Source organism: Melanerpes formicivorus, unplaced genomic scaffold, assembly GCF_026170545.1.
Source record: "Melanerpes formicivorus ecotype bairdi unplaced genomic scaffold, bMelFor1.0.p_v2 SCAF_41, whole genome shotgun sequence".
NCBI classification, from domain to species: Eukaryota; Metazoa; Chordata; class Aves; order Piciformes; family Picidae; genus Melanerpes; species Melanerpes formicivorus.
The window spans coordinates 535,845-553,986 of NW_027142393.1; the positions used below are offsets into that span (position 1 = coordinate 535,845).

The 18,142-nt window shown below is 48.2% G+C and overlaps 1 protein-coding gene across 3 annotated transcripts in view; it reads right to left on the minus strand.

Annotated features, from left to right (window-relative positions):
- Positions 1 to 266: 266 nt before the first annotated feature.
- The window catches only part of LYPD6B (LY6/PLAUR domain containing 6B), an 84,590-nt gene continuing 66,714 nt past the window's right edge, over positions 267 to 18,142 (minus strand). For all 3 annotated transcript variants that reach the window (XM_068158679.1, XM_068158681.1, XM_068158680.1), the window contains 5 exons: positions 12,880 to 12,969; positions 10,104 to 10,257; positions 7,394 to 7,492; positions 5,887 to 6,017; positions 267 to 4,617 (listed from right to left, as the gene is read on the minus strand). In XM_068158679.1, the coding sequence (XP_068014780.1) occupies positions 4,453 to 4,617; positions 5,887 to 6,017; positions 7,394 to 7,492; positions 10,104 to 10,218 (510 nt within the window). In that variant the 5' untranslated portion in view covers positions 10,219 to 10,257; positions 12,880 to 12,969 and the 3' untranslated portion in view covers positions 267 to 4,452. The remainder of the gene's footprint in view (positions 4,618 to 5,886; positions 6,018 to 7,393; positions 7,493 to 10,103; positions 10,258 to 12,879; positions 12,970 to 18,142) is intronic.

The following is an 18,142-nucleotide window of genomic DNA, read 5'->3' on the forward strand; positions in this document are numbered from 1 at the left end:
CATCCCTCCTCCCTTGCTGTGCTTGGGATGCCTCCCAGCAATCCATCAGCATGCACCAGGAGTCAAAGAGCAGCAGTTTCAGCTCCACAAATTCCCCAGGGCCAAGACCAGGGCTTGCTGTTTTAAGCAGCAAAAGGATCTTGATCTCCTCCTTGACCACAAACACTTCCCACCAGCCAGCAGGGAAATACTTCTTCTAATTAAAAGTGCCATTTCTGGAGGAGAAGAAAGCACCACACCAAGCACCACTGAATGATTGGAGCTGGTTGTCTGTATTTTAGCTTTTCAAAATCAATCTTCTCGAGGCTGTCCAGTGCAATGTGTAAAAAAACCCCAACAAACAACAAGGAAATCATCATTACATAGAGAGCTTAAGAACATTTCTCTTTCTTCAGCCACACAAAGTGATTTGCTTGCCACTCCTCCTGAATCCTTGTCAGGTTCTAAGAGCAAAAGATGGGCAAGGGTTTGCCTGAGGGCAAAGCATAGGGAAGCACAGAATGGTAGGGGTTGGAAGGGACCTCCAGAGATCAGTGAGTCCAACCCCCCCCCCTCAGCCAAAGCAGGATCACCTAGGGCAGGCCTCACAGGAACACATCCAGATGGACCCAGTGAAGGAGACTCCACAACCTCTCAGGGCAGCCTGCTCCAGGGCTCTGGCACCCTCATCATACAGGAGTGCCTCCTCATGTTGAGGTGGGCAGCTTGTACCTGTTGTTGCTCCTTGTCCTGTCACTGGGCACCAATGAAAAGAGCCTGGAACCTTCATCCTGACACCCACCCCTCAGATATTTATAGGTATTGATCAGATCCCCTCTCAGCCTTCTCTTCTCCAGACTAAACAGCCCCAGGGCTCTCAGTCTTGGTGCCATCTGCAAATTTACTGGGGATTGACTCAATCCCCTCATCCAGATCATCAGTAAAGATATTGAACAGGATGGGGCCCAGCACTGATCCCTGGGGGACAGCACTAGTGCCTGGCTGCCAGCTGGCTGTGGCACCATTCACCACCACTCTCTGGGCTCAGCCTCCAGCCAGTTCCTAACCCAGCACGTGGGCTCTTTTAACTCCCTCAGTGAGTACTTCAGGTACCTGGAGAGAAATACATAGCTGCTACTTGAATCTATTTAACACCACACAAACACCCTGCCATAAATTACTGCCGAGTGCCTACGCAGGGCAGCGTTAGTCATGCCCCAGATATGCCCTCTGGTGACTTTCAGCCCTCTTTTTCTCTACCAATCAGCACACTCAAGCTTTTAATGTGAAGGCTACCATTCCAGAATTGGCCTAAAATAAAGAGGTGAGCAGAGGTGGGGAGGTTTTGCCATCCCCACAAAGCACCACAAGGTAAATTGGATGTTCACTCCTCCATTTTCTTCTCTCTCTGTGCAGCATGAACAGTTTCTGCATCCCTCTATCTATTCATTTCTGTTACTTTGGTTGGGTTTTCGGGTGGGTTGTTTTGTTTTGCTAGAGTCAAAGAGCCCTAAACTCTGCAGTAACAAAGGGACTGATGCATGAAGATGATTACAACTCATCCTTAATGTCCTCCACTACTGGAATTCTCTTAGGGTAAATAAACAGCAAGGTTTTGGCAACAGCAGAGCCTTCCACACACCCAAGGTTGCTGGTTACAAACAGAACTAAAGGTCAGAACTAATCTCAAGCATGCTATTTTCTCCCTTCAGTGGAATCCTTCACTTTTGGCCTGCACATTGGCCACAACAACCCCAGGCAGTGCTACAGGCTGGGATCAGAGTGGCTGGAGCACAGCCAGGCAGAGAGGGACCTGGGGGTGCTGGTCGATGGTAGGCTGAACATGAGCCTGCAGTGTGCCCAGGCAGCCAGGAGGGCCAATGGCATCCTGGCCTGCATCAGGAACAGTGTGGCCAGCAGGAGCAGGGAGGTCATTCTGCCCTGTGCTCAGCACTGGTTAGGCCACACCTTGAGTCCTGTGTCCAGTTCTGGGCTCCTCAGTTTAGGAAGGAGGTTGACTTGCTGGAGCGAGTCCAGAGAAGGGCAACAAAGCTGGGGAGGGGTTTGGAACACAGCCCTGTGAGGAGAGGCTGAGGGAGCTGGGGTTGCTTAGCCTGGAGAAGAGGAGACTCAGGGGTGACCTTCTTGCTCTCTACAACTACCTGAAGGGAGGTTGTAGACAGGCAGAGGTTGGTCTCTTCTCCCAGGCAACCAGTACCAGAACAAGAGGACACAGTCTCAGGCTGTGCCAGGGGAGGTTTAGGCTGGAGGTCAGGAGGAAGTTTTACACAGAGAGAGTGATTGCCCATTGGAATGGGCTGCTCGAGGAGGTGGTGGAGTCACCATCACTGGAGGTGTTCAGGAGGAGACTTGATGGGGTGCTTGGTACCATGGGTTAGTTGGTTTGGTGGTGTTGGTTGATAGGTTGGACACGATGATCTTGAAGGTCTCTTCCAACCTGGTCTATTCCATTCCATTCCATTCCATTCCATTCCATTCCATTCCATTCCATTCCATTCCATTCTTTTTGCTTCCCAGCAATCCTGGACCAAACGACAGCATTGCAAAACGCAGCAGGGTGGAAGAGACCCTTGAAGGGCTCTCAACCCTCATCCAAGCCCTCCCCTGCAGTGAGCAGGGACATTAAGTCGGGGGGGGAAATAAAAAGTCATTTCAGTTCAACCAAGACAGAGACAACCCCTCCCAAATGGTCTTCTGGCAGTAGCAAAGAACCTGTAGGCCATTTCCTCTGAGGGAGCTTGCCAAGGTCCTCCTCCCAAACCCTCTGGAATGGTATTTGCAGCATAAACCAATCTCAGCACTTAGAGGATGGTTAATTATTTACATTAAACTCTTAGGGCACCTTAAGACCTTCCTCAGACTGCAATAACTGTTGCCAGAAACTCAACTGTAGGAGCACTCAGTGCTTAGAGCTAAAATGAGGACAAATTGGTGATGGAGGACAACCTGCTTGCACTTTACCCAGGAATTCCTTGCAACAGAGAGCAAACCTGCAACGATTTACCACCATGAAATAAAGGTTCAAGTACCCACAGAATCCCAGAATCTGACTGGGGTTGGAAGGGACCTCTGGAGATAATCCAGTCCAACCTCCCTGCTGAGGCAGCTTGCCCAGGATGGCATCCAGATGGGTTTGGAATAGCTCCAGAAGAGAAGACTTCACAGCTTCTCTGGGCAACCTGCTCCAGTGCCTCAACACCCTCACATGGGGAAGAATTTCTTCCTCGTGTCCAATCTAAATCCAGCTTCTTCCAGTTTGAAGCCACTGCCCCTCATCCTGTCACTCCATGCCTCTGTCAAAAGTCCCTCTCCTGGAGCTCCCCTTCAGATACTGGCAGGCTGCTCTAAAGTTTCCCTGGAGCTTTCTCTTCTCCAGGCTGAACAGCCTCAACTCTTTCAGCTTGGCCTCATAGGAGAGGTGCTCCAACCCTGTCCTAGGTCCAACAGTGACACCCAAGTGATGCTCACTTACAAGTTGAGGGTCCAGGTCCCATCAAGGACAACAATATTTCTGGGAGAAACCTCTATAAATCAAGAGAGAGCACAGCAGACTTCTCTCCTCATTCATCCTATCTGTCCATATGTTTATGATGATATATAGCTGCTTGACCATAGCTGCAATTTCCAAGCCATGGCATTAGCACCACTTGGAACAACATCACAGAGTCAAAGATTCCACTGAGGTGAGACTCCATTGCAAGAGAAACTCATGCCTTGGGGAGCAGAAAGGGATTCTGGCTGAGGTGCTCAAACAGCTCAGCATTTTTAGCCAAGAACTTCTGCACCATTTCACACTTCTAACATCTGAGTGTGAGACAGCTGACAGCAAAGGAAGACAGCAGGGATTGTATTTTGCATTACTTCCAGTAGAAATGCTAAGGGCAGGGGGGGAGGGGGGAATAAAAATACCATCTCATATATGTTCTCTCTGAAAACCTTACATGTTCTCTATGAAAACCAGAACTAAAGATATATTTAAATACACCTGTGCATCCAGACAAGAAACTTTAGTGTGAGCTATGAACAGTTTAAAACACAGTTCCCACTGAGAGACCTGGTGGCAGCACTGTCCACTGAAAGCCGCTTGCGATCTCACTGGGCAGGTGATTGTCTGCAGACACTCTGCTCAGCAAGCATGCCAAGCAGAGGTGCACTGTGAAATAGTGGTCATTCAGAGCAGATTGAGTTCTAACTTGAGTTCACCCCACTGCCCAGCAAACCAGTGGGTTGTTGTGGGGTGCTTTTGGTCGGGCACTGCAGCCCACATGAAGCATCTTCACTCAGACACCCAAGCGCTTCCTGACGTGCGCTTCCCTTCCCGCTCTCCCCTTCCTTCCATCTCCTCTCATTCAGCAGGATCGGTGATTTCTCCCTGCACACACTGAAACCATCTTCTGACAGCTTCTGCCAGTCCACACAGGAAGGGGGATGCTCCCCAAGGAGGGTGCTGCATCATGACCACGCAATCATCAGGACTGGCAGGAGCACGGCAACGCTGGCTGTCCGCCTGCTGCCATCCGACGTCCTCCGGGCGTGCAGCACGGCGAAGACGGCGTTGGTGTGATTGGTTGGGATCTCCACGTTGCAGATCATGCCCTCACAGCAAGAGATACATTCCTGGGGACAAAAAGGAGAGCAGTGGACAGCAGGTAAGTGAGCAGTGGCTTATAGACATACCACAGAATCATGGAATTGTTAGGGTTGGAAGGGACCTCGAGGGTCATCCGGTTCCAGCCCCCCTGCCATGGCCAGGGACACCTCACACTACAGCAGGTTGCTCACAGCCACATCCAGCCTGGCCTTAAAAACCTCCAGGGATACAGAATATAGAATTGACCAGGTTGGAAAAGACCTCAGAGATCATCACCTCCAACCTATCACCCAACACCATCTGATCAACAAAACCATGGCACCAAGTGCCTCAGCCAGGCTCTTCCTAAACACCTCCAGGGATGGTGACTCCACCACCTCCCTGGGCAGCACATTCCAATGGCCAATCTCTCTTGCTGGGAAGAACTTTCTCCTCACCTCCAGCCTGAACCTCCCCTGGCACAGCCTGAGACTGTGTCCTCTTGTTCTGGTGCTGGGTGCCTGGGAGAAGAGACCAACCCCCACCTGGCTACAACCTCCCTTCAGGGAGTTGGAGAGAGCAAGAAGGTCTCCCCTGAGCCTCCTCCTCTCCAGGCTAAGCAACCCCAGCTCCCTCAGCCTCTCCTCACAGGGCTGTGCTCCAGACCCCTCCCCAGCTTTCTTGCCCTTCTCTGGACACCTTCCAGCATCTCAACATCTTTCCTAAACTGAGGGGTCCAGAACTGGACACAGGACTCAAGGTGTGGCCTAACCAGTGCTAAGTACAGGGCAGAATGACCTCCCTGCTCCTGCTGGCCACACTGTTCCTGATGCAGGCCAGGATGCCATTGGCCTTCTTGGCCCCCTGGGCACACTGCAGGCTCATATTCAGCCTACTGTCAACCACTACCCCCAGGTCCCTTTCTTCCTGGCTGCTCTCCAGCCACTCTGTCCCCAGCCTGTAGCGGGGATGGGGCATTTCATCCTTAGATTGCAGTTTTGCTTGCCAATCCAGCTTCATTTGCTTTCCCCCTGAGCTGGGCTGGCAATTTGATGCTGTGGGGGTGGATCTCATAGTTTCATTCAGGGTTGGAAGGGACCACAAGGATCATCTAGTTCCAACCCCCCTGCCATAGCCAGGGACACCCCACACTAGATCAGGCTGCCCAGAGCCTCATCCAGCCTGGGCTTAAACACCTCCAGGGACAGGGCCCCAACCACCTCCCTGGACAACCCATTCCAGGGCTTCACCACTCTCACGGTGAAGAACTTCCTCCTCACATCTAGCCCACATCTCAGCCCCCCCCAAGTGCTCACCGTGTGGTCGCTTTCTCGGTGCCGGTGGCAGCCTACAAAGTGGCATTCTTCTCCTGTAGCACATTTTTTGGTGACTGATGTGCTCTGCCCATTGTCTCTGAAGAGATGAACTGTCAGACAGTACTGAGTACCTACAAAAAGAAGGTTAAGATATTCATCTGCATCCAGTGCATCTCTTTTTGCAGGTTGCACAAACCTCACACCATTTACAGAACCACAGAATCAACCAGGCTGGAAGAGGCCTCCGAGACCATCAAGTCCAACCCTAACTAATCCACCAGACCATGGCACTAAGTGCCTCATCCAGGCTTTTCTTAAACACCTGCAAAATACTTCCCCACAAATCAAGGCATGGCTTGAGTTGGAAGGGACCTTAAAGATGATCCAGTTCCAGCCCCCCATGCCATGGACAGGGACAACTCCAACTAGACCAAGTTGCTCAAGGCCTCATAAAGTTTGACCTTGAATGCCTTCAGGGATGGGGCCTCCACCACTTCTCTGGGCAACATGCCCCAGTGTCTCACCACCCTCATAGTAAAGATGTCCTAATGTCCAACCTAAATCTACCCTCCTCTAGTTTCACATCATTGTTCCTTGTCCTATCATCACAGCCCCTTTCCAAATGACATATTTGAGCTATATAAAGCCCTTGTTCAACCTGATCAATGCACCAGGGATGAGGCTTCCACCACCTCCCTGGGCAACCTGTTCCAGTGCTTCACCACCCTCATGGGGAAGAACTTATTCTTAACATCCAGTCTGAATCTATACAGAAGAGAGAGGGGGGAGAAAGAGAGAAGGAAAGAGAGAAGGAAAGAGAGAAGGAAAGAGAGAAGGAAAGAGAGAAGGAAAGAGAGAAGGAAAGAGAGAAGGAAAGAGAGAAGGAAAGAGAGAAGGAAAGAGAGAAGGAAAGAGAGAAGGAAAGAGAGAAGGAAAGAGAGAAGGAAAGAGAGAAGGAAAGAGAGAAGGAAAGAGAGAAGGAAAGAGAGAAGGAAAGAGAGAAGGAAAGAGAGAAGGAAAGAGAGAAGGAAAGAGAGAAGGAAAGAGAGAAGGAAAGAGAGAAGGAAAGAGAGAAGGAAAGAGAGAAGGAAAGAGAGAAGGAAAGAGAGAAGGAAAGAGAGAAGGAAAGAGAGAAGGAAAGAGAGAAGGAAAGAGAGAAGGAAAGAGAGAAGGAAAGAGAGAAGGAAAGAGAGAAGGAAAGAGAGAAGGAAAGAGAGAAGGAAAGAGAGAAGGAAAGAGAGAAGGAAAGAGAGAAGGAAAGAGAGAAGGAAAGAGAGAAGGAAAGAAGGAGAGAAAAAGAACTTTTCACTGTTGCTTTTCACTCTGAAATGGTCAAAGTATTCAGCTCAGCAGAAATGGTATGACTCAGTATTACTAACACCACAGCTGAGAGCACCACTGTGTAGGCATGTTAATCCTCTCCAGCTAGACTCCCCACCAGATGGGTGAGTCAGGGAGAGGCACTTCTAATCATCAGAAGGAATCTCCTCAGGACAGCCACACTTACTTTCAGGACACCATCTATCTTCAGCCCATCTGTTACAGTTGTAGTTGTCCACTGCATTGTCACAAGTGAAGCACTTGAAGCTGTTTGGGAATGGAGTGGCTTTAGAAGGATAGGGGGGGATAAAAAAAACCACAGCATGTTAGCAAGGATTAGGAAACAGCACAAAAATACATTCAGTGGAATGCTGTCAGTGTTTGTACACACAGATATACAAATAGATATTACCTACATTTACATGCTCTCCCTGGCACACCACTGCTAAGGCAAATAGAACCTAGGAAACGAGTTCTGCAGAAGGCTTTGACATTTTAAACTGGTTTTGCCACAGCTGAACTTTAAAAGATCCCCTGGATTTACCCTCTCACCAGCCAAAACACCATTTAGGCAGTGCTGGGAAACACAGGGAAGAGAGAAAGCCTCAGAGACATAGGCACTGCGTGTACATTTGTACAGACAAACACACACAACCCACATTCAAATGGCTTTGGATTCCTTTCATGGAAAAACTACACCTCCATTACCAGCTTCAGATCTTCATCTTGAAGAAGTTGGAGCCCTTGGACAAAGGGACCAGGAGGAGGATCTTCAAATCTTCCACTAGATGCATAGCTAAGTGATTTTCAGATGCATAATTCCCTAGCTGCACATTTATTCCTGTTAAATGGAGCTGTCCTGGCTTATTTGAATGATCTGATCCAGACAAGTAAAATCTACTCAAGGAGGGGATAGAACACTTCTGATGCTAGGTAAGAAAAACTGTACCTCTACAACCAGCTTTAGATCTTCATCTTGAAGGCTGAAGAAGTTGGAGCCCTTGGGCAAAGGGACCAGGAGGAGCATTTCCAAACCTTATTTCCACTAGATACACAGCTGAGTGATGTTAAGATGCACAATTCCCTAGCTGCACATCTATTCCTATTAAATGGAGCTGGATTTCCACTATAGACATGGCTAAGTGATTTTTAAGATGCATAATTCCCTAGCTGCACATTTATTCCTGTTAAATGGAGCTGTCCTGGCTTATTTGAATGATCCAGACAAGGAAAATCTACTCAAGGAAGGGATAGAACACTTCTGATGCTACGTAAGTAAAACTGCACCTCCACAATCAGCTTCAGATCTTCATCTTGAAGGCTGAAGAAGTTGGAGCCCTTGGGCAAAGGGACCAGGAGGAGCATTTTCAAACCTTATTTCCACTAGATACACAGCTGAGTGATGTTAAGATGCACAATTCCCTAGCTGCACATCTATTCCTATTAAATGGAGCTGGATTTCCACTATAGACGTGGCTAAGTGATTTTTAAGATGCATCATTCCCAAGCTGCACATTTATTCCTGTTAAATGGAGCTGTCCTGGCTTACTTTGAATGATCCAGACAAGGAAAATCTACTCAAGGAAGGGATAGAACAGTTCTGATGCTAGGTAAGAAAAACTACACCTCCACAACCAGCTTCAGATCTTCATCTTGAAGTCTAAAGAAGTTTCAGCCCTTTGACAAAGGGACCAGGAGGATTTCCAAACCTTATTTCCACTAGATACACAGCTGAGTGATAATTCCCAAGCTGCACATCTATTCCTCTTAAATGGAGCTGTCCTGGCTTACTTTGAATGATCCAGACAAGGAAAATCTACTCAAGGAAAGGATAGAACAATTCTGATGCTAGGTAAGAAAATCTACACCTCCAAAACCCAGCTTCAGATCTTCACCTCGAAGGCTGAAGAAGTTGGAGCCCTTGGGCAAAGGGACCAGGAGGAGCATTTCCAAACCTTATTTCCACTAGATACACAGCTGAGTGATAATTCCCTAGCTGCACATCTATTCCTATTAAATGGAGCTGTCCTGACAGTTTCAAAGATCCAGACAAGAAAAATCTACTCAAGGAGGGATAGAACACTTGTGATGCTAGATAAGAAAAACTACACCTCCACAACCAGCTTCAGATCTTCATCTTGAAGGCTGAAGAAGTTGGAGCCCTTGGACAAAGGGACCAGGAGGAGGATCTTCAAATCTTACTTCCCCTATATACATAGCTAAGTGATTTTTAAGGTGCCTAATGCCCTGGCTGCACATCTATTCCTGTTAAATGGAGCTGTCCTGACTATTTTAATGATCCAGGCCAGGAAAATCTACTCAAGGAAGGGACAGAACACTTCTGATGCCAGATAAGAGACAAATATATATATATGATGTTATTAGTGACAACTGGCTTCACAGGTCTCCCAAGGTTTTTAATTACCTTCAGCCTGAATGAATTGCATGCAGCACACCTATTCTTGGCCTTACAAAAAACCTCCACAAGATAAAAAAGACCCAAAAAAACCCCTCCCAACCCTCCCAAACATTTGTCCTGCATTATTTATGAGGAATCCACTGCAATATTTGCACTGCAGGGAGGCATTTCAGAGAAGGAGAGGGAAAAAAAAAAGCCTAATGGAAGCACTTAAAAGGTGAAAAGCCCTTCTGCACACTTTAATCTAGCAATGTGTGCAGCTGCTTAGGGATATTTGGGTTCTGTTCAGTCAGTTTGGGACAGAAAAGAAGGAAGGAAGGAAACTGCTGTGGGCTGCAAAGCAAAAGCTGCTTTGGGAACTCTCTATTCTTTGCATTTGAAGAAGGCAAAGACCTAAAAAGCCCCAAAGGACTGGAAGGAAATGGCAATGAGGTGAACTGCTAAGCTCTAGTGGCATGTAGCACAAGGGTCTACTTACGGTCTGGTGGAGGTCTCACGTTGTGGAAGTTGATGTTCTCAGCTGAAACCCAAGGTCCTGGAAGGATGAAGACAGGGAGAAAGGCTCCAGCCAGCATGTGCCAGAGTAACAACATGCTGAGTACTGCTGTGCATGAAAAGCCAAACCCTTAGGCCTAGGACAGAAAGGAAACAGATTGTTTAGGGGGAATCATAAAGAACTGGGTGTGTAGAACCATCAGTTTCCACTAAGCTACTTCTGAAGCCTTGGAAAGAAAATCACTTGGGAGATGTACGCCGTGGGGCTGCCAAATGCAAGCAAGCATGAAGTGATGAGCAATGCAAAGCTGAGCAGTTACTGCCTTCTGCTGGCCAGAATCCTGCACAAAGCTCTGAAATTTCCACCCCCAAAACAGTTCAGTATTATTTCTTCAGTCTTATTTGTCCTTATAGATAGAATCTTATAGATTCCTTGTAAACAGTCCTTAAAATCAAGGCCAGAACTGAGCTGCTTTAAATTCTACCTAGACTCATAGAGGCATCCAGGTTAGAAAAGACCCTTGAGATCATCAGGTCTTGAAACAGATAGGATGACAACAGCATTGAGGAAAGAAAAATGCAGACAAATGTTGGGTTTAACACCAAAGGCTAAAGCCCAAGACCAGTTCCTTATCTGGGAGAGATCTCTATCAGCTTCAGATAAGTTGCACCATGTGAATTCTCATAGTATCAGTCAGGGTTGGAAGGGACCACAAGAATCATCTAGTTCCAACCCCCCTGCCATGGGCAGGGACACCCCACACTACATCAGGCTGGCCAGAGCCTCATCCAGCCTGGGCTTAAACACCTCCAGGGACGGGGCCCCAACCACCTCCCTGGACAACCCATTCCAGGGCTTCACCACTCTCATGGGGAAGAACTTCCTCCTCACCTTCAGCCTGAATCTCCCCACCTCCAGCTTCATTCCATTCCCCCTAGTCCTATCACTACCTGAGATCCTGAGGAGTCCCTCCCCAGCTTTCTTGGAGCCCCCTTCAGATCCTGGAAGGCCACAATGAGGTCACCTTGGAGCCTTCTCTTCTCCAGACTGACGAGAATTGTAAGTGTGGCACAGCATTAAAGATCAGGACTGCAAATCAGGCTTCATAAAATCACAGACTGGTTTGGGTTGGAAGAGACAATAAAGATCATCTAGTTTCAACTCCCTTGCCATGGGCAGGGTCACCTCCTGTGAGAGCAGGATGCCCAAGGCCCCATCCAACCTGCCTTCGAACACTTCCAGGCTCGGAGCCTCCACAACTTCTCTGGGCAACCTGTTTCAGTGCCACACCACCCTCACAGGGGAGATTTTCTTCCTAATAACTAATCTAAATCCAGTTTCTTCCAGTTTGAACCCATTATTCCTCATCCTGGCACTCCATGCCTTTGTCAAAAGTCCCTCCAGATCTCCTGTAGCCCCCATCAGATACTGGAAGGCTGCTCTAAGGTATTCCCAGAGCCTTCACTTCTCCATGCTGAATAACCCCAAGTGTCTCAGCCTGCCCTCATAGCAGAGGAGAGGCTGAGGGAGCTGAGGTTGCTTAGCCTGGAGAAGAGGAGGCTCAGGGGAGACCTCATTGCTGTCTACAACTCCCTGAAGGGAGGTTGTAGACAGGTGGGGGTTGGTCTCTTCTCCCAGGCAAGCAGCACCAGAACAAGAGGACACAGTCTCAAGCTGTGCCAGGGGAGGTTTAGGCTGGATGTTAGGAAGGAATTCTTCCCAGCAAGAGAGATTGGCCATTGGAATGTGCTGCCCAGGGAGGTGGTGGAGTCACCATCCCTGGAGGTGTTTAGGAAGAGCCTGGCTGAGGCGCTTGGTGCCATGGTTCAGTTGATGAGATGGTGCTGGGTGATAGGTTGGACTTGATGATCTCTGAGGTCTTTTCCAACCTGGTTAATTCTGTATTCAGAAGTGCTGCAGCCCTCAGATCATGCAATTATAAAATGCTCTGGGGTGGAAGGGACCTCCAAAGGTCATCCAGTCCAACCCCCTCTGCAGTAAGCAGGAGCATCCTCAACTAGATCAGGCTGCCCAGAGCCCTGTTGAACCTCACCTTGAATATCTCATCTTCAAGAACCTCCTCTGACAACTCATTCCTTTCTAAAGTGCACACCCAGGAAATGCTAAGGAGGATGCCTGGAGATGGCACACACATTTTGGAGAACTGCAAAGCAGGACATTCAGAGAGATGAGACATGTTTAGGGCATGCTTTAAGGCTGATTTAGGGCTCTCTAGGCAGGACTTTGCAGAGAAGAGCAGAATTTTGGTCACAAAGAGATACAAACACAGAGGTGAGGATGGCAAACTGCAGTGCTCCAGGAGACCTAACTCAGATGTTACAAAGGAGAATCAGCTCCAGGGGCACTCAGCCCATGCAAATTCCCAGCTGGAGAAACAAGCTGGAGTGGAGACTCCTGCCAAACCAGAGATGTTGCTTGGAGCTGCCAAGGGCATTCATTCAGGAATCTCTCTGCATACCCCTGTGCAGATGGGGTATGCACTCAGGATCATGGCAGAGAAGTTAAAGGATTTCCCTTTTCCCCCCCCTGCTTTTATGTTTTGGTGTGTTGTGTTTTGTTGTTTGGGGTTTTTCCCCCAGCTGACACAGAGTGGAACTGATTGAAAGATGGTTTTACCAACAAACCAAGCAGCAGAAAGCTCAACTTCATGCACTGGGAGTTCAGGTTGGATTTGGTTTTTAAATCATGGCTTCATGAATATACTTCAGAAGATACTGAGGAAAAACTCACAGCTTACCTCAACCTGCAGGGCACCTCCAAAGCTACTGTCTGTGGATGGTCCTTCTGAACACAGGCCAGAATCCAGAGAAGGATTAGGAACAGGAACCTATGGAAAACAAACAGCAACCAATCATCATCATTCTGTCCTGAAGGAACTAATCGGTTTAAATGCTGGATGGCCTCAGTTTATGTTGAAAATGAAGAGAGCAACTCAGAAGTATGGTGAGGTTTAGGACAAAATGCCCAAAGAAGCACCAGAACTACACAGTGTGGCTCTGCCTTGCTGAGTGCTACCTCACTGAGTGCTACCCAAAGGTCATGAAAGACAAATGCAAGCCAAAATACCCAAAGAAGCACCAGAACTACACAGTATGGCTCTGCCTTGCTGAGTGCTGCCTTGTTGAGTGCTACCCAAAGGTTACAAAAGACAAATGCAAGCCAAAATACCCAAAGAAGCACCAGAGCTACACAGTGTGGCTCTGCCTTGCTGAGTGCTACCTTGTTGAGTGCTACCCAAAAGCCATAAAAGATAAATGCAAGCCAAAAAGTGAAGCAATCAGACTCCTCACTCCTTCCAGGAGGATGAGTTTACTTCTCTTGCAAGGGAAAAACACCATCCAGGCAACGACCTGGGTGGGACCAGACTATTACCAGAGGAGCACACATTTCACACTCTAGAGATATCCAACCTTTCAACACATGCTATGACCGAAATAGAAGGTGCTAATCAGCAGCAAGGTAACCTGAAAGAGCAAAGACAATCATCAGCCTCCAGATGAAAGGTTATGAGCAAGCCCTGAAGCAATCAGGTCCCCCCACAGTTCATTCCTTCCTTGAAATAGAAGCACACAAATGTTGCTCAAACCCCTCTAACACCACTGCAAAGTTCAGGATAGGAAAAGTATCTTCCAAGATGGATCAGCAGGATGGGGCACTGCTCAGGATAGAAGAATGGGAACAAGTGAGAGTGCTGCTACCACAATTCATGGATCATTCAACATAGTAGCTGATTTTATTTCTCCTTCTTCTAGCATTCTGAAAATAGACTGGCCCTGTCCCCCTGACAACCATTTACTCTGCCCTGGAGAGGCCACGTCTGGAATACTGTGCCCAATTCTGTGCCCCTCAGCTCAAGGAGGACCTCAGGGAACCGCTTGAAAGAGTCCAGCACAGAGCCACAAAGATGCTGAATGCAGTAGAACATCTCCCTTCTGAGGACAGACTGAGGGAGCTGGGGTTCTTTAGCTTGGATAAGTGGAGACTGAGGAGTGACCTCATTCATGTTTATGAAGATGTGAAGGGTAATCAGCAGGATGGAGCCAGGCTCTGCTCAGTGATTTCCAATGACAGGACATGGGGCAATGGGCACAAGCTGGAGCAGAGGAGGCTTCACAGGAACAGAAGGGAAAACTTTTTCACTGTGAGGGTGCCAGAACCCTGGAGCAGGCTGCCCAGAGAGGTTGTGGAGTCTCCTTCTCTGGAGACATTCAAAACCTGCCTGGATGTGTTCCTGTGTGACCTGCTCTAGATAATCCTGCTTTGGCAGGGGGTTGGCCTGGATGATCTTTTGAGGTCATCTCAACCCCTAACATTCTGTGATCCACCCTTTAAGTATTGATAAGCATTGAGAAGATTCCCCCTTAGACTTCTCCAGGCTAAAAAGTCCCAAGTCCCTCAGCCTTTTTTCATCAGAGAGATGTTCCAGTCTCCTAATCATCTTTGCAGACCTTTGCTGGACCCCCTCCAGCAGTTCCCTGTCCTTCTTGAATGGGAATCCACCTTTCACCACTCCAGTCAGGCAGCATCATGCCCTTAATGCACACAGGTTGTTTGGGCATTGTTGGTAAGAGCATGAGAGGTATTATTTTTGTGCCTTTAGTGCCATGATGGTTGAAACCCAGCTCCATTTACCCCCTTTCAGCAGCACAAGCAAGTTACTTTTAAATTGGCAAGTTAGTTTTAATCAAGTCTGGGCAGCTCAGTATCACTTCAAGAAAGGTCTGGAGATAATACTTTGGGATATGGTTTAAAGGCCACAGTGGTCTTAGGTTGATGGTTGGACTTGATGATCTTGGAGGTCTTTTCCAACCCCAACAATTCTATGATTAAATTCTTCCAGTGTTAAACTGTAGGAAGATAGGATAATAATAATAATAATAATAATAATAAACAACCAGGTTGGAAGAGACCTTCAAGGTCATCGTGTCCAACCCATCAACCAATCCAACCCACCTAAACAACTAACCCATGGCACCAAGCACCCCAGCAAGTCTCCTCCTGAACACCTCCAATGATGGTGACTCCACCACCTCCTTGGGCAGCCCATTCCAATGGGCAATCACTCTCTCTGTGTAGAACTTCTTCCTGACATCCAACTTAAACCTCCCCTGGCACAGCCTGAGACTGTGTCCTCTTGTTCTGGTGCTGGTTGCCTGGCAGAAGAGACCAACCTCTGCCTGTCTACAACTTCCCTTCAGGTAGTTGTAGAGAGCAATAAGATCACCCCTGAGTCTCCTCTTCTCCAGGCTAAGCAGCCCCAGCTCCCTCAGCCTCTCCTCACAGGGCTGTGTTCCAAACCCCTCACCAGCTTTGTTGCCCTTCTCTGTATCCATTCCAGCAAGTCAACCTCCGTCCTAAACTGAGGGGCCTGATACTTGTGGTGGGTTGAAATTCCACCCCCCACCCCCAACACTAACTTTGCCAGCCCAGCCCAGTTGGAAGCAAATGAAATACTGAGTAATTTCAGTGCACACCAAGCTGCAAAAAAATTATCTCCTTGCCATATATATATTTTTTCTTCTCTCCTGCAGTTCCTCCAAGGTGGAGGAAAATTTGCTTTTATGGGGAGCCTGGGCTGTAACCTGATCTGATGCACGTGGATAGCAAATAAAAAGCACAACTACACTCGTGCCAGCTTTCCACATATTCAAGCCCTCTCCTGCTTCCCCCCAGCCTCTCCCCCCACCACCTACCAACCCCCCTCCAAGTTCCTCTTGCTTCCCCCAGAGCAGCTCATGCCAAATGGAAAGTTTTGGGAGGACATAAATAGAAAACAGCCTGCACAGCAAACTGACCTCACAATTTGCTGTAGTCAAAGGTGTCCTTGTTTGCTAACCAGGCCAATAAATAATGGATGTGGTTTGACCTACTCTTGGTTACACAGCTGCACCAGAAGCCAGACTCAAAGAAAAGAGGAAAATATTGACCAAAAAAAACCTCCAACCCCAACCCCAAGATGGTTTTCTTATCTTGACTTACATCTTTTAAATGCTTGTTTTTTCTTCCTTCCCAGTCTCTTATCTTGGTGGTGCTTTCACAGAATGCTATCAGATTTCATACAGCACTATCTGCTGGCATGAGTAAACATTTCCTAATTGGGCATAATGAACTCTCATTAATGAAGGCAAAAAAACCTGTCACAATACAGAGGATTGATTTATATAAACAAGAGCAAAACTGGAGATGTAGTTTTGCTGGGGTGAGGCAAGAAGGCCCAAGGGGCAAAGACTGTTCATGGACCCTCTGTGAAGAACCTGCAACTAAAGCACGAGGAAGAAAACAGCTGAAATAATAACTACATTTCAGAAGGCTTGAAGGCTTCTCTAGAAGGATCTGGAGGTGCTGGAAGGTGTCCAGAGAAGGGCCACGAGGATGAGCAGAGGGCTGGAGCTGCTCTGCTCTGAGGACAGACTGAGGGAGTTGGGGCTGTTCAGTCTGGAGAAGAGAAGGCTCCCAGGTGACCTCATTGTGGCCTTCCAGTATCTGAAGGGGGCTCCAAGAAAGCTGGGGAGGGACTTTTGAGGGTGTCAGGTAGTGATAGGACTAGGGGGAATGGAATGAAGCTGGAGGTGGGGAGATTCAGGCTGGAGGTGAGGAGGAAGTTCTTCCCCATGAGAGTGGTGAAGCCCTGGAATGGGTTGTCCAGGGAGGTGGTTGGGGCACTGTCCCTGGAGGTGTTTAAGCCCAGGCTGGATGAGGCTCTGGGCAGCCTGATCTAGTGTGGGGTGTCCCTGCCCATGGCAGGGGGGTTGGAACTAGCTGATCCTTGTGGTCCCTTCCAACCCTGACTGATACTATGATACTATGAAGTGGGCTACAAGAAAGCTGAGGAAGGACTTTTGAGGGTGTCAGGGAGTGATAGGACTGGGGGGAATGGAACAAAAATAGCAGTAGGTAGATTGAGATTGGATGTTAGGAAGAAGTTGTTCCCCATGAGGGTGATGAGAGACTGGCACAGGTTGCCCAGGGAGGTGGTGGAAGCCTCATCCCTGGAGGTGTTTGCAGCCAGGCTGGGTGTGGCTGTGAGCAACCTGCTGTAGTGTGAGGTGTCCCTGCCCATGGCAGGGGGGTTGGAGCTGGATGATCCTTGGGGTCCCTTCCAACCCTGACAACTCTATGATTCTCTTGCAGGGTGTCACAGGGGAGTAGGAAGCAGCCTGCTTGCTGGCTGATTTTCATAAAATTCAAGCCTGTCTACATTGTTTTTCCTGGCAGGGCTCTGCGGAGGATTAGCAGATTCAACATCAGATATGGAATGCAAATGACACTTCCTCCTGTCACTGGGTAAGCAATTTTCAGGTGCTATTAGATAATTGCAAATCCTTCTGTTAAGCTTGTTAAACACCACTTGAGGACATAAGAGTCAGAAATACCTAGGCAGAAAGGTATGTGTGTTAAGGGCTGGAAACAAACTTAAACCCAACACCTGACATCACCGGCTTGGTGTTCCCTACGACAAAGCAGAAAGGCCCAAACTGACACTTCAGCTTATCTCAAAGGGACAAAAATAGCTCCCTGGTGTGGCAAGGTTTAGGCTGTGCCTAGGAAAATCTCCCCACAGATTGAGGAAGAAAGTGGTAGAATGTAAATAAATCCCCACTGGATGTGCAAAGGGGAAATGATGATACGGTCTGAATGATCCCAGTGGCCTGCAAGCCACCACAGAGGCAGTTGTGTAAACCAACTCTCTTTTCTACTTCCTTCACCCTAGCAGATAATAGCTGCTGCTTCTGCTAAGCTTGCTGAACTTGGCTGTGTTCCTTTGTTGTGGCTAAGTACTAAGCAGCTACTCTTTGCTCTTCTTTCTCTTCTCCCATGTACAGGGAGGAAGAGGAGGACGCTGTTGGTAACCCCCTGGTTTTGTCCAGGGGGCGGTTCTTGTATTGTTTGCAAATTGTAGATACCTGTAAACATTGTCTGTTTTGTACATATACATTGCATTTCCACATGTCTAGATTGGAGTTTTGCTTGTAAAGGCAGCTTCATTTGCTTTCCAGCTG